Source organism: Marmota flaviventris, chromosome 14 (assembly GCF_047511675.1).
Source record: "Marmota flaviventris isolate mMarFla1 chromosome 14, mMarFla1.hap1, whole genome shotgun sequence".
NCBI classification, from domain to species: Eukaryota; Metazoa; Chordata; class Mammalia; order Rodentia; family Sciuridae; genus Marmota; species Marmota flaviventris.
In genome coordinates, this window is record NC_092511.1 from 51232788 (window position 1) to 51247270 (window position 14483).

General features: G+C 37.3%; 1 protein-coding gene across 3 annotated transcripts in view; it reads left to right on the forward strand.

Moving 5' to 3' along the window:
• Positions 1-1155: 1155 nt before the first annotated feature.
• The window catches only part of Ehbp1 (EH domain binding protein 1), a 312420-nt gene continuing 299092 nt past the window's right edge, over positions 1156-14483 (forward strand). For 2 of the 3 annotated variants that reach the window (XM_027934467.2, XM_071601622.1), the window contains exons 1-2: positions 1348-1532; positions 2343-2743. In XM_027934467.2, coding sequence (XP_027790268.2) covers positions 2640-2743 — 104 coding nt within the window. In that variant the 5' untranslated portion in view covers positions 1348-1532; positions 2343-2639. Of the gene's footprint in view, positions 1215-1347; positions 1533-2342; positions 2744-14483 lie in introns of those variants that run through there. The other variant, XM_071601621.1, reaches the window with a different exon arrangement.

The following is a 14483-nucleotide window of genomic DNA, read 5'->3' on the forward strand; positions in this document are numbered from 1 at the left end:
GACTTCCTGTTTTCTTTTCATATGTTAGCTTCCCTCTCTTTTTCCAAACTATTTGCCTCTGGAGCTTTCCTAATGCTCCTACTTCTCTGACCATTTGTCCTCAGTCTCTTTCTGACTTTACTCTTCTTAGTTCCTAAGTACTAGGATCCCCACAACACTTTATTCTTTGTCCTCTTTCCTCTATACCAGTGGTCTGTGCCCCAGCTAAAATTGAAAGCAAAATTTTTGTTTTGTGATAAGGTAATTTTCCTCCTTGAGAAAGTGTTTATAGCTTTCATTTTCTCAAAAGGGACCATGGCTTTTTAAACAAGGCTAACTACTCCTGCTCTCACACTCTTTAATTTATTTCATCCCTTTAGCCATCTTTTTAAATAGCCAGCCACTCCCAAATCCATCCAGTTCATACCAAGGGATAATAAACCCCAGAAATCAAGAGTCAAATAATAATAATATTGAATCAGAACAAGGAGAAGTTGTGGTGTACACACTTTATGTCTAGCTCAGCTTACTAAATCTCCTTGAGTACCAATCGACTGAACCTTGGACAGGGGTATGGGTGGGTCTGGGAGGGTCCTTAATTTTGTTCATTGGGCGGGGTGTGTGTGGGGGGAACAAAACGGGGAGGAATTGGGTGAAAATAAAAAAAGTTGTGTATGCAAAACCCCAGTTCCTAGTGGCAGAAGAGAGGGCTCGCCCAGGTCCTAGGTGGTGAAAGGCGAATGGGAGAGACAACTGACAGCAGCCTCAACGACAACCCACAGCGGCAGCAAAACCAACCCCTAACTCTGCCAACACCACCACCACCACCACCGAGAGCCAGAAACCCCCCCGCTCTGCAGCTGGCGGTGCCTTTGACGGAAAGCCACCTTCCACGAACAACTTCCAGTTCAATATAAACACTCCTCCTCCCGCCTATTGCTTCCCTCTTCCAGCCAATCAAAGGAATGGGCGGGATTGTCCTTAGTGGGTTCCTATTTTTTTCTATAAGAAGGGTAGACTGTGCGCCGCGTTCCGGTCGAGGGAAAAACACCTCGCTAGCTAGGGGGTGGGGCCCTTGTGATGGGCATGCGGATCTGCCAATGAGGCGCCCCAACCGAGCTAAGGCCCGGCGGCCGAGGTGGGCGGGGCTCACGCGGGGCCCGGCCAATGGCGCCGGGGCGGACAGAGGTTGAGCTGCTGTGGGTAGGGTTAGTGTGAGAGGTGCGGCGGGGGAGGTAATGATGATGGTGGCGGAGGAGGAAGGCGGGGGAGGGGGTACTGGGCGCTGAGCGGCGGCTCTGGCAGGGTTTGGTAGCGTGGGAGACGGTCGCAGGGCGATCCGTCAGGGAGGGGGCGGGCGGAGGGGCGCCGGCCGCCTGAGGGGCTGCAGACCCCGGCTCCCGCTAGCGCCGCAGCTGGCTTGGCTCTTCCATGTGGCTCCAGCGGGGATGGAGGACTCGGTGGCGGCGGCGGCGGCTGCTGCTGCGGCGGCGACGGAGGAGCGACTCTGAGGAGGGAACGGGGCCAGACCCAGCCCGACAGCGGGAATAGAGGTGTGAGGAGGGGGCGGGAGTGGGCGAGCGGCGGGGCCGGGACTCGGGTACCGGGCTGGGGTCTCTGGCAACGCTTGGGTGACAGGGACCGCAGTGGGCCACCGCCTGTCTTTGCTGGGGGTCAGGGGTCTGGACAGGAGGCAAGCCTCTGGCAGGCTGGTTCCCAGAGGATGGGGGAGGGCGGCACCGCACCCCGCACAGTCCACTTGCCCCCACTGGTCACTGCTTCACGCCCAGGCAGGAGTTTCCATTTCCCTCCAGTTGGCAGCGAAGGTGAAGGGAGCCCAAGTGGCCTGGAGCCCGGACATTGCCTCCCTATGCCTTGAGCTTTCCCTCCACTACTCGTTGCCCACCCATTTGCCCCTCCGAACAACAGCATTCCTCCCTGCTCCCTAGTGTGTTCTAATCATGTATCCTGGAACTCGAGGCTATTATTGAAAAACAAAGTTTATTTAAAAATACTCTACTCTTCTCTCTGAGTGGCCGTGGATATTAAACCGCGTCCCTAGACTTTCCCGCTTTGCTCGCCCTTGTTTGATGATAGGAGGGAAGGTAGGGCCCGTGATTGTTGTTGATGCTGATTACCTGATATATTGCTTCATGTCTTTGGTGTGAATTGTAATTTCTTTCTTGGTATCTTAAATTCTTGATGTTACTGGCTTTTGAGGTTGGTGTTTTGTTTCATTGTTTAAAAAAACATACAGAGAACCTGGGTTGTCTGTTGCAGCATTATCCAACATGGGTGGTTAGTCACTTTTTGTGCTACTCTCCTCATATTCTTTCTCTTTTTGTCTTTGTTTTGCTTTTCAGCCCTCCAGAATAGGAGTCTTATAGCCCCTGAGGTGGAATGGTGATGGCTGCTTGAGGGAATCTCCTCTCATTCATCCTGTCATGTATATCATGCTGCTGGTGATTGGGCCATTCATCTAAGATGGGATTTACCCTGTGAAACAGGGAGAAGACTTATGGACCCCAAACATTTCAAGTTGTAATTGAGTTTTTCAAAGTACAGACACACATGCAAAGCTCTTTTGCTTTGGACCCTCTGCTTTATTGAAGCTGCTGTGTTGCTAACCCAGAACTGTTCCAGTCTATTGACCCATCATCATGGCTTCAGTTTGGAAGAGACTGCAGCGTGTTGGAAAACATGCATCCAAGTTCCAGTTTGTGGCCTCCTACCAGGAGCTGATGGTTGAGTGTACAAAGAAATGGTAAGATGTGCTTGGGGTTAGAATTTGCTGAGCTGTGGCCTAAATTGACTGTGGCCTAACTCTTGAGACTTTTGATAGCAGACTTACCTTTCTGTAGTGCACAAGTGTGTAGAGGCTGGGCGGGGTGCAGAATACTCAAACAAGTACTGTGATGTGCACTGTTGCTGCTGATACTGTCCCTGTGGATTTTAATTACTGTACTCCAATATGTCTCAGAAGACTGTAACTGAGCACACTGAGTACAGTAGATTTTTGTCTTGAGGTCATTTATCATTACTATTAGAATAACTTTGATTTTTATAATCTTAAATAGCAGTGGCTAATGAAACAGGGCAAACACATGCATACATTTTAATATAACATGTATGTTTTAATGTGGAAGACTAATGGTGATAATCTGTTTTATTTTGTTTTTTCATTTCTATTTGCTTAGGGTAAAGAATTTTTCATTATTTGAATAATGGAATGCCAGTCCACACAACCTTAGAAATTCTTTTGTTAAATGCTTAGTCAGGCAACTGTATTTTCTTCTAATTGCCTTATGGGATACATTTCTTGGCTGGATTTAAGGAAGCAATTAGTAGTGCTGGTCGGTGATTTGCTTCTTTCCACTTGAGCAAAGTAAATTTAGGGCTTTCTTTTCACTGCTCTGAATGATAAGCAACAAGAATTCTTATTTACTGAAAGAAAAAAGTTAATCTTAAGCAAATGGTCCTTTGGGTTTTGATTTATTGCAGTGATTAAGCAGTATTACTACAAAATAAGTTCATTTTATCATCCACAAGAACTGTAATCTCATGTCTATAATAACCTCTGTTCCTAACATCCTTTTTATTAGATGAAGAAAATAGTTTGTTCTGTTCTAGAACTCTTACAGCATATTCAATTTTTTTTTTGAAACTATAAATGCTTTTGTCTTGAACTTGTTAGGAATGTTATTTTAAAATCAATTCAAGAAATGCATGCACTGATTGCCTAGTTTATATCAGATACTGTTGATTTGATCAAATATGACGTAAGCTCCCCACCCTCAAGGAGCTTACAATCCAGAGTAAGGATACACATGTAAATAAGTTCATTGTGATAAGGTACAATATTATAAATGTTATGATGTAGGGATTTTGATCTGTCTCTATCCACTTGGGTATCCTTGGGGAAGTTACCTCTCTAATTCATTTCTACTTGCACAAAAGTAATAATGGTACTGCTTCATAGGAGGGATAATTATGAAGATTAAATGAATTAATTCTTGTCAAATGCCTTTAATATTGTCAGGGACATAGTGCTCAATAAATGGCATTATTATGTACAGAGTTGGCAGAGGAGAAAATAATAATAATGGTTGCAGATGGTTTCCTGGAATCTGAGCTGGGTTTTAAAGATTAATAATAATTGTCTAGGAAGTCAAGGAAAGAAGTGAAGAAATTCTAGATGAAGTAACAACCTATGCAAAAACATGGAGACACTAAATAACATGATCCATGCTGGAAATTTAAGCAGTATAGCTTAATATTGATGGGGTTTAAAGTGTAGGATGAGGGAATTGCAGTGAGATATAAGGTTTGAGAGGCAGACAGAACTCAAATCATAGAATTATGTGCTATTATGTATATGGCTTGGGTGTTATTCTGTGGGTGAAAGGGACATAGTGAAAAGTTTTGAGCAGAAGAGTCATTAGGTTTGCAATTGGAAAATCACCTTGACAACAATGTGAAATAAGGATTTTTGAGAAGACAGTGACTCGAGACATTGATATGAGAGGAATAGGGATTGGATGAGGCCATGACAGATGGAATAGAGAGAATTTACTGGAGAAACACTTAAAAAAAATAGGACTTGAGGATCATTTCAGTTGGGGGATAAGGGAGAAGGAAAAGTCTAAATTGGTACTCAAGTTTCTGACTTGGAAGGCTAGGTGTAACAACTAGCCAAGATAGGAAATACATGAGGAAGGTCCTGTTTACCAGTATTTCTTAACTAGGAAATGTACAGGGAATATCAACCTGAATATGGTTAAATTTGAGTCTCTTCTTAAGGACTAGAACACATTAGGTTATTCTTTAGTTACAAAATCAGTTTTTTTCCCCAGTTTGTAGCATCTTGGAATTATCCCCCCACCCCTTGCATAAGTAGTATTTAAGTTATTGTTAATGTGTTTCAAAGTGAAAGCAATAGTGAAAATCTAACTTGATTATAGTTGAATAGATGACTTGATTTCTTTTAACAGGTGTACTGTCATAGGTATACATATTAAAATAGGTCTTATGGTAGGATCTGAAGTTAATGCTAGAAGCATTTGAATGTTTTCCTATAATTTTCAGATATTATTTTGGGAGTGTGGAAAAATAGGAGAGAAAGGAAATTTAGAGATTCTGATTTAGTGAAAGGAAATAGGCATTAGTAGAGCACTGAAGATAAATTGCAAGTATTAAGAAGATAAGAAAGTAGATCTGATAAATTAAAGAAGAAAGTAACTATAAAAATGAAGAACAGTTGGTATTCCATTGAGATTATGCTCTCGGAGGTAACCTGTGTATATAGATGCCATTGCTTTTTAGAGCCTTGCTATTTAGAAGAGGATAGATAGAATGGAATTTAGGAAAGCTATAGTGTGTTGAAGGAAGAGGGTAATGGGAATCAAGGTATATTTTCCAAGGGAGAGAGTATTATTTCTGTGACTAAGGAGGGGAGAAACATCCCATGTTCTCTTGTCATGGCCACAAAGTATGAGCCTTATCCAAGGTTTGTAATATCCTGATAGTACAAATAACAGGTCAGAGTAGGGGCTTACGGGCTATTTTTTCAGTAGGGGCTATTTTTTTTTTTTTAATCTAGACATGGACAAGCTTAATACTTTACTCTTGATCAAAGGATAAATAATAAAAATTGGATGTTTTGGGTTTTCTCCTTCTCAAGCTTCTTCTCTTTATTGTTCTCTTGTATTTTGCCTTTTCCCTGGCTAATTAGTTCAAGTGGGTCCATTCCCTGATACTTTCAAGGTGTAGTGGTTCTACACCTTAGGTCAGAATCAAAAACCAGAATATTGGAGAGAAGGTTAATACATACAGAGGTCCTATCCTGTATCATTCTCTGAGTCACATAAAGAAGCTGTAAGCAAATTTGGAGATGATAGGGATTTAAGAAATAGTTTATTGTTGTCTTTGGTCATTTAATTATTCATCTTGGTTTAACTGATATAGCCATTGGTAAATGGACTGGCCACTAGAGATGAGTTTGAAAGAGATTGTGCTGTCAGTTTTCTCTTTGTTTAATTCTTGTCCTTTTCTTTTGTTACCTGCATGTCATTAGATTTCTGAGGGAAGTCTTCTTTACTATATGAGTTCTCAATAGTTATACATACAGGTCTTTAAGGAAACTGCTTGAAAATCGACAAGTCCTGATTTTGATGCTAATTTAACTAGGTTGCAGAATTAAATTTTGTTAGGGCATTCTCTGGTATATGATATGAACCATATGTATGAGGATATATTGTATTTTGTGTGTTTCTTCATTATATACAAATATGAATATGTTTTATCTATGTGTTTATATTTCTTTCATCTAATTCTTAGAGTAGGAGGAGTAAAGATTTTTCTATATTGTATTCCTTTTTCTTGTTTTAAAATGTAATTTTACTTATAATTTATATTTTAAATAGATGATACAGTCACATGGTTTAAAACTCTAGAAATACAAAAAGGTGCATGTGTGTGTTTGTGTGTGTGTGTGTATATATGTGTATCCCTGAAAGTAACTCCTCTTGCTCCATGATTTCATATATCCTTGTGACCTCCAAATTTGAAAAATAAAAAGATAGCTCATTTCAGTTTTTAAGTTTGTAACTAATATTGGCCTGTAAGATAAAATATCAACTCCTTAATCTGATTTACCAGGCTCTCTGTAACTGATCCCAGTTTAATTTTCCAGCTGGACATTAGAAAGCTATATGCACTTTCTGTGGTAACTTGAATTTATGAAAGCCAAATTATATTAAGAAGCATTAATTTTAGATTTACTTCTTTGGGTGGCGTGAGCAAGTATTTCTTTGTTGACTATTTAATGACATGATCTAGAGTTAATGACATGATCTAGAGTCTTAATGTAAAGAACTTTAGAAACAAGTTTTAAAAAGAAAAAGGAAAAAGAATTAATTGGAAATAAGCCTGATGGGATTTTGGAGCCTCTTGCAAACCACTGTTTCAGGAGCATAGTGAACAAGGAGTAAAGCAGTAAGAGGTGAGATCTGAGCAGGTGGTAGAGGCTAGATCACGGAGGGCCTTGAGTTCATGGTAAGAACTTTGCATTTAAGTGGGATAGGAAGCCATTGAGGGATTTGAGCAGGGAAGTGATATCATCTGATTTACTTTTAAAAATACTGTTTTGGATTCTTTGTGGAGTATGAATTGTTGTGAGTAGAACTGGAAGCAAAGATGCCAGGAAATTATTGGTAATAGTCCAAGCAGCAGAATGGTAGGTGGTAAGAAATGGTCAGATTTGTATAGGTAACATGTGACCACACTCCCACCCTCATCCCCGCTATTGAACTTTATTGAGGTATAACTTACACTTTTTTTTTAATATTTATTTTTTAGTTTTAGGTGGACACAATATCTTTATTTTACATTTATGTGGTGCTGAGGATCAAATCTAGTGCCTCATGCATGGTAGGCGAGCACTCTACCACTGAGCCACAACCCCAGCCCCATACACTTTTACATACAATAAAAGACATGCATTTTAAGCCTGTGGTTCAGTGAGTTTTGACAAATGTGTGTATCCATGTAATTGGAAAGTAAATTTTTCGGAGATACAATTGACAGAACTTATCAATAGATATGATAAAAAGAGTTGGATCAGAAATGACTATAGAAATGACTATCACATCAGCCAGGTGAATGTGATACTAATTACAGGGGTGAACTAACAGTTGGTTAGGAAAAGGTTTGGTGTGAGGGAGAAATCAAGAGTTTTGTTTTTCTTGAAATTTGGGATGTCCAGATGGAAATCTTAATTAAGCAGTTAATAATAAGAGTCTGGCCCTGGGGAGAGAAGAGGCTGGAACTTCTAAGTATGTAGGTAGTATTTATAACCATGGGGCTATAGGAAATATTCTATGGCATTCACATAGATTGAGATTGAACCTTGAGGCACTTAAGCATAAAAAGGAGCCAGCAAAGGAGACTGAAAACAAGCGCTAGTTCAGTGATAAGAAAATTAGGAACATGTGTTTTCCAAGAAACTAAGGGAAAAAAAGTGTTTGGCTGTATCAAATATAATCGAGAGGTTAATCAAGGTGACCACTGGATTTGGCAAGGTGGAAAGAGCTAATGTCTTTGAAGAGTGGTTTCAGAGGAATATTGGGGAAAAAAACATTATTAGACAGGGTTAAAGGAGAGGAAGTGAATACAGTGAGTATAGGTGATTGTCTTAAGAGAATTTTGATACAAAGCAGAGAACTAGGTAGTAACTGGAGAGGGACAAGGGTTCAAAGTGTATTTTTTGCATGGTATATATTACAGCATGTTTGAAAGCTGATGGAAATGGTTATTAGAGAAGGAAAAACTGATGATATGGTAGGAGAGGAGGTTAAACTAAGGAGAAAAATCTTTGAGAGAAAGAGAAAAGGATTCAGTACCTAAGTGAAAATGTTTAGTTTAAGTAGAAAAAGTGACAATTCACTGTTAAAATGAGAGAAGATGAATAAGGGGGCAGTATACTGGTAGATTTGATGTGGGAGGGTATGAATGTTCTATTGGCTTCTGTTTTCTCAGGAAAATATATTAGAGGTCATCAGCTGAGAGGGAGGTGACAGAGTTGTTGAAGGATTGAGGAGAAGGCAAAATTGACAAAGTGAGAATGAACGGACTAGAGAAATATGGGATTGCTGGGTAGTACCAAGGACCTTCTTAACTTTGTGGTCATAAATCTTAGTAAGTTTGCATATTTTAACCCAGTTATGTTCAGTAATTGGATTCAAGTATGGAATAGGCAGACTTGGATTCCACCAGGATTAGGTTTTATCAAGAATGTATAATTGAGGGAAAGATGGACAAGGAAATCAAGAGTGAATGTGCAGGCATAGTTATAGTTATACCAATGGGATATAAGATGGAAAAGGGAGAAGATAAAGACATAAAAGGTGGAATTGTCTGTGAAAAAGTGAAGAGGACCATGATTTACAGATTTTTAAAGAGGGTGAAGAATTGTTGGGATTGAGATAGCAGATTGAATGACTAGATTGAGAGAAGGAAGTGGATACAGTGAATGTAGGTGATTGTCTTAAGAGAATTTTGATACAAAGCAGAGTGAGCTGGAAAGACTGGAGGTAGAAGTCAGAGTGAGATGCTTGATATTGAAGGCTGTGGTAAATGTTAATGACAAGATATAGGTAGTGGTTTCCTTGGATCATGTATGCTTATCAGTTTAAAAAAACCAAGAACTCATATCCCCAATATATTTTTAATTAATGTACTGTATACATTAGATATAAGTATAACCTAATTTCTTTTTCAAAAATTAACAAATTTAAGTAGAGTGTCTTTGAGTGGATCATCTTTTGCACCTTCCAGGTACTCCCATTCTGCTTTAAAGACTATGCCTATTAGTGTATTAGTATGACAATGGGTGATTGAGATGCAATGGAGGAAAAGATTTTGGAAGTTTAGATAGTGGTCAAGGAATTTAGAGGAAGATATGGGTCAGATTATTTCTGTGGCACTTGAAGTTACCAGGAATAATGAGAGGAGAAATGTTTAAGTTTGGAAGTTTGATATTTAAAGTCTTTCAAGTATAGGGAAAGATGGGGCAGGATAGATGAGTACAAAAGGACAGGCAAAGGTATTATTATTTCCTAGTTTCTAGGCTTGCTTTTAGAAGAATTAGTTTGCAGTACTTTCTCTATTGTAAGTTATATGAATCTTGAACACCTTGAAACAAAATAGTGGTGGTCTTTTCAATGTTGTAAAATGTGAAAGGCATACAGTTTTAGCAAATACTAAATATGTTAACTTGTTTATAACTTTATGGTAGTGTCTTATGGATTGATTTTTAAAAAATTGAAATTGTTGCATGTGATGTTTTAACCAGATTTTAAGTGTTTAGTCCATATGAGGTACAGCTTTACAAAATTCAATTGTGGTAAGTTTCTTAAGGAATATAGTAGATCCTCTTTATGCTGAATTTGGATATTGTCTTGCTTTCATCATGTTTGCTTCCACATACGACTAAGTATGCCTCTAGATTGAGAGTTGGCAAACCCTGGCTTGATCCAAGCTGCTTCTATTGTAAATAAACTTTTATTGGAATACATCCATGTACATTCATTTACATAACTGTCTATGAGCTCAGTAACTAAATGATGACAATAACTATCTAGAGAGAAGGGGTAGAGTAGGTGAGAAGACAAATGAAAATATACCCTGATCATTAAGAGTGTTAGACAAAAATGAATTAACACCAAAGATTGGAGCAACCAGAGACATAGGTAAACTAGGGAGCTGCCAGCAGAAGTGCTAAGCTGAAATGAACTAAGTTTTGATAATAAGCCTATTGTTGTTTCTGGAACAAAACCAGTTCATATGGTTTTATAACCTTGTTTTCTTTTTTATAATAATTTCAAGTATGTAAAAGGGCTAAGGAAACTAACTTAATTCCTTCAAAGTAGAATAATTTGTCATCATTTGTATGTGTCTTTGTGTGTACTGTGAGAATGATTTATATTTATAATGTATTTCTTTATAATAATTTTTTTTTTTTTTAAAGAGAGAGAGAGAGAGAGTTTTAATATTTATTTTTTAGTTTTCGGCAGACACAACATCCTTGTATGTGGTGCTGAGGATCGAACCTGGGCCGCACGCATGCCAGGCGAGCGCGCAACCGCTTGAGCCACATCCCCAGCCCATGATAATTTTTCTTTAAAAAATTCTTTTTGTCATAATTTAAAAAAATGAGTCTAGAACATAAATTATATCTTTTATAGTATGATTTTCTTACATTCTTCTAGTATAAAATGTTAGTTTGATTTTTTTTAAGGGATTATGGGATGAAATTTTAAGAGATTTAGGTGAAGAGGTTTTCTTAATATTTAATTTAGTTTAATGTTAGTTTTGCAATTAAAGTACTCAGGAAACTTAAAATTAGGCATTTCTAGAAATGTGCTACTGATGTGTCAAATGTGTTTGTTCTAATTTTGTGAGATATTTCAACAAAAGAGACCAAAGTAGTTCACTGCACAATTTAAAAATAGTTCGGTGTGCTAAAGGAAAAATCGCACAAAACATTTTTGAACTGAATACTCAATAGGATACTCATATTCTACCTGAGGACTTCTGCATATTTGTTAAAAGAAGTGAATCTGAATCTTTTAAAATGGGGGCAGTGAAATTACTGCATGATATCTGAATATTTATCTTCTTTATCAGTGTCATAGTGATATTTTTAGGCAGCTTTGGAAAAGACATCTAAAAACTTTGTAAATTTGACCTATTAAAAAGTTCCTATTTCTGTTAATCCTAGTATTGTCATTTAAAAATAGTTTTACAATAAAAAATATAGAAAATGGCTTTAATTCGAAGACATTCTCTCTTTAAATGTTGATACTCTACCTATGTCAAAAGAGTTTGTCAGCTAAAGAATGTAAAATAACACTATGTTGACTAATTTAGCGATATAAATAGTACAGAGATAGTCTTAGAGGAGCAAGAGAATACTTATTACTAGGCACTTGCTACCATTGGATGCTGGATTTATTTCTGTTTTTTTTTTTTTTTTTTTTTTTGGCACCTGAGATGAAAAGAGAATAATATTGGCTCATCCAGTAGTCCTTTTGTCTAAAGACAGTATAGAAATTTGTTTGTATAGACTTTATTAAAATTCAATCCAAAGATTTTTATTATGAAAAAAAAATACAATTTTGGATCAAAACTCTAACTACAAAAAACTCACATTAAATTGGGTAATGTTTATGTCAATGCTTTATGAAGATTCTTTAAGAGAATATGGCCAAGAAACCTAATTTTAACCTAGTTTTCTGATCATCCTATTTAAATCAAGGGTACAACTTGGAAAATTTAGAAGAATGCACGTTTAACAAACCATTTAGTTCTGAACTAATACAGAAGCAACTAAGGAAATAGCTATTTACATCTACATTTAAGTCATTTTAAGCAAAATTAAAAATTCAGTTCTTCAGTTATATTAGTAACATTTCAAGTGCTCACTAGCTGCATGTGGTTGGGGTGACCATATTGGACAGTATAGATAATTATCACAAAAAGTGTTATTTGGACAGTGTTAGTTTGGCCTTTTTTTCCTCCCTAAACTTCCTGATCTGGAGAACCACTGGGAGTTTGCAAATATGGAGATTTCCAGGCTCCTTAAATTCAACGTCCTGATTTTTGTAGGTAAGGGATGGTGCTGGCAAATCTGACATTTTAGAAGTTCTCCAATTGCTCAAGAACATCAAGTTAGGTTTTAGAATGGCCAAATATTATTCTTTTTCAAATGCCTTTTTAAAGGACTTTGGCAGATGCTGGATAGCAATTCTTGGTACTCCAGAAATGTTTATTGAGTTGAAATTTTGAAATAAATTTTCTTCCCATGGTTCAGCTAATTCATGATTTTTTTGTTTAGTTAAAAATGAGAGCAAGTATTTTAGCTGCTCCACATACAACTGTCAGATTTAATATGAGCATTTGAATTTTCTCATTTATTTATTTGAATAAATGATTAGTTTTGTTCCCTTCCATATAAGCAAGGTATAAGCAAGGACTATTGAGGTTAGCTAAGGAAAGACTTTTTTTAAGCTTTGAGACTTCTCAAGTACCTGTGTTGTTTTTTGTACTTTCAAGTAATATTATTGGATCTGCTCACCTTTTTCCTCTGAATTATTCCTATATTTTCACTTTGATTTTGCAAGGGCCACTGCCTTGGTACCATTCTTTATCAGTTTGCTAAGACTCTGCCAAGGGTCCCAGAGGCACTATAGACAACTCACAAAGGTGCCAAGAGATGCTTAAAAAATTTTGAAACACACCACCTGTCAGAAACTGTACAGATTATTAGTCTGAGTAATTCAGTTTCAAAATTAGATTGCCACATTCCTTTTAATGATACCATATTTTTACAAAGGTAGGTTTTCTGCAATTGTTGTGACAAAAAACAAGTATCATCAAAATGTGGAACAAGAAATGAGAGACCAATCTGATTCTAGAGTTTGAGAAATTGTATCAAATTGGGTCATCTTCAGAATACCAGAAGTGCTTTGCAAATATGGAGGTTTCCATGCACCTTACTGGGTGGTAACTTTTAGGACATATATCTTCTTTACATTGTTTGGGCCTGACTACTCAATAAACAAGGTGTTTATGTGTTTCTATTGGCTTGGAGATGGAGGACTTGGTGAAAAATATTACCCACACATTAAGGTTTTTATAAACCCAGAAAGTTTGGGAACCTCTGTTGTAGGCTTTTATGATCACTCTTATGCTTCCCTAGATCCTTCTGGTCCTTTGTTTATATTACTGCCATAGTGATTTCAACGAGGAATTTTCCATATTTTCCTTTGTTAATAGAATACATTTACTATGGTAATTTTAATCTTTTAAATCTGTTCTTATGCAATTTTACTCGTCTTCTTTAACTCTTCCTTAAGATTATGAAATAATTTTTCCCTTGTACAAATAGTGTCTCTCAAACTTTTAAATTCATTATCCCTCTCCAAAAATCATTAAATGCGGAAAGCTATGTAGTAAAACCCTATCTCAAAGTAACTTAATTGAAACTCTGAAAGAAAATTGATGCCAACCAAGAATCTTATATCCAGCCAAATTAAGCTTCAGATTTAATGATGAATTAAAAACTTTCCATGATAAACAAAGTTAAAAGAATTTACAACTAGAAAGCCTGCACTACCGAACATCCTCAGCAAAATATTCCATAAAGAGGAAATGAAAAACAATGATGAAAATTAGCTGAGGAAGGTATTACACTAAAGGAAAATCTTGAGAAACCAAGTCATGTTAAATACCAAAAATAAACAAAAATGGCTAGGAATACAAATCATGTCTCAATAATGTCCCTGAATGGCCTAAACTCACCAATCAAAAGGTATAGACTAGCAGATTGGATTAAAAAAAAAAAGACCCAATAATTTGCTGGGTCTTTTGTCTCATAGGAAAAGACATCCACAGACTGAAGGTGAAGGGTTGGGAAAAATCATACCACTCACATGGACTGCGGAAGCAAGCAGGGGTTTCCATCCTCATATCAAGTAAAGTAACTGTGGAACCCTTTAGTAGAGGAATGGATAAAAATAAAAGTGGCATATATACACAAGAATATTACTCAGCAATAAAAGAGAATAAAATCATGGCATTTGCAGGTAAATGGATGGAATTGGAGAAGTGAAGTTAGCCAATCCCAAAGACAAATGCCGAAAGTTTTCTCTGATATAAGGTGACTGACTCATAGTTGGGTGGGGAGAGGGGAGCCTGGGAGGAATAGTTGAACTCTAGATAGGGCAGAGGGGTGGGAGGGGAAGAGAGAGGGAGCAGGGGGTTAGCAATGATGGTGGAATGTGATGGACATCATTATACAAAGTACATGTATGAAGACATGAATTGGTATAAGCATACTTTATATACAAACAGAGATATGAAAAATTGTACTCTATATGTGTAATAAGAATCTTAATGCATTCTGCTGTCATGTATTTAAAAAAAAGTAGACTTCAAGCTAAAGT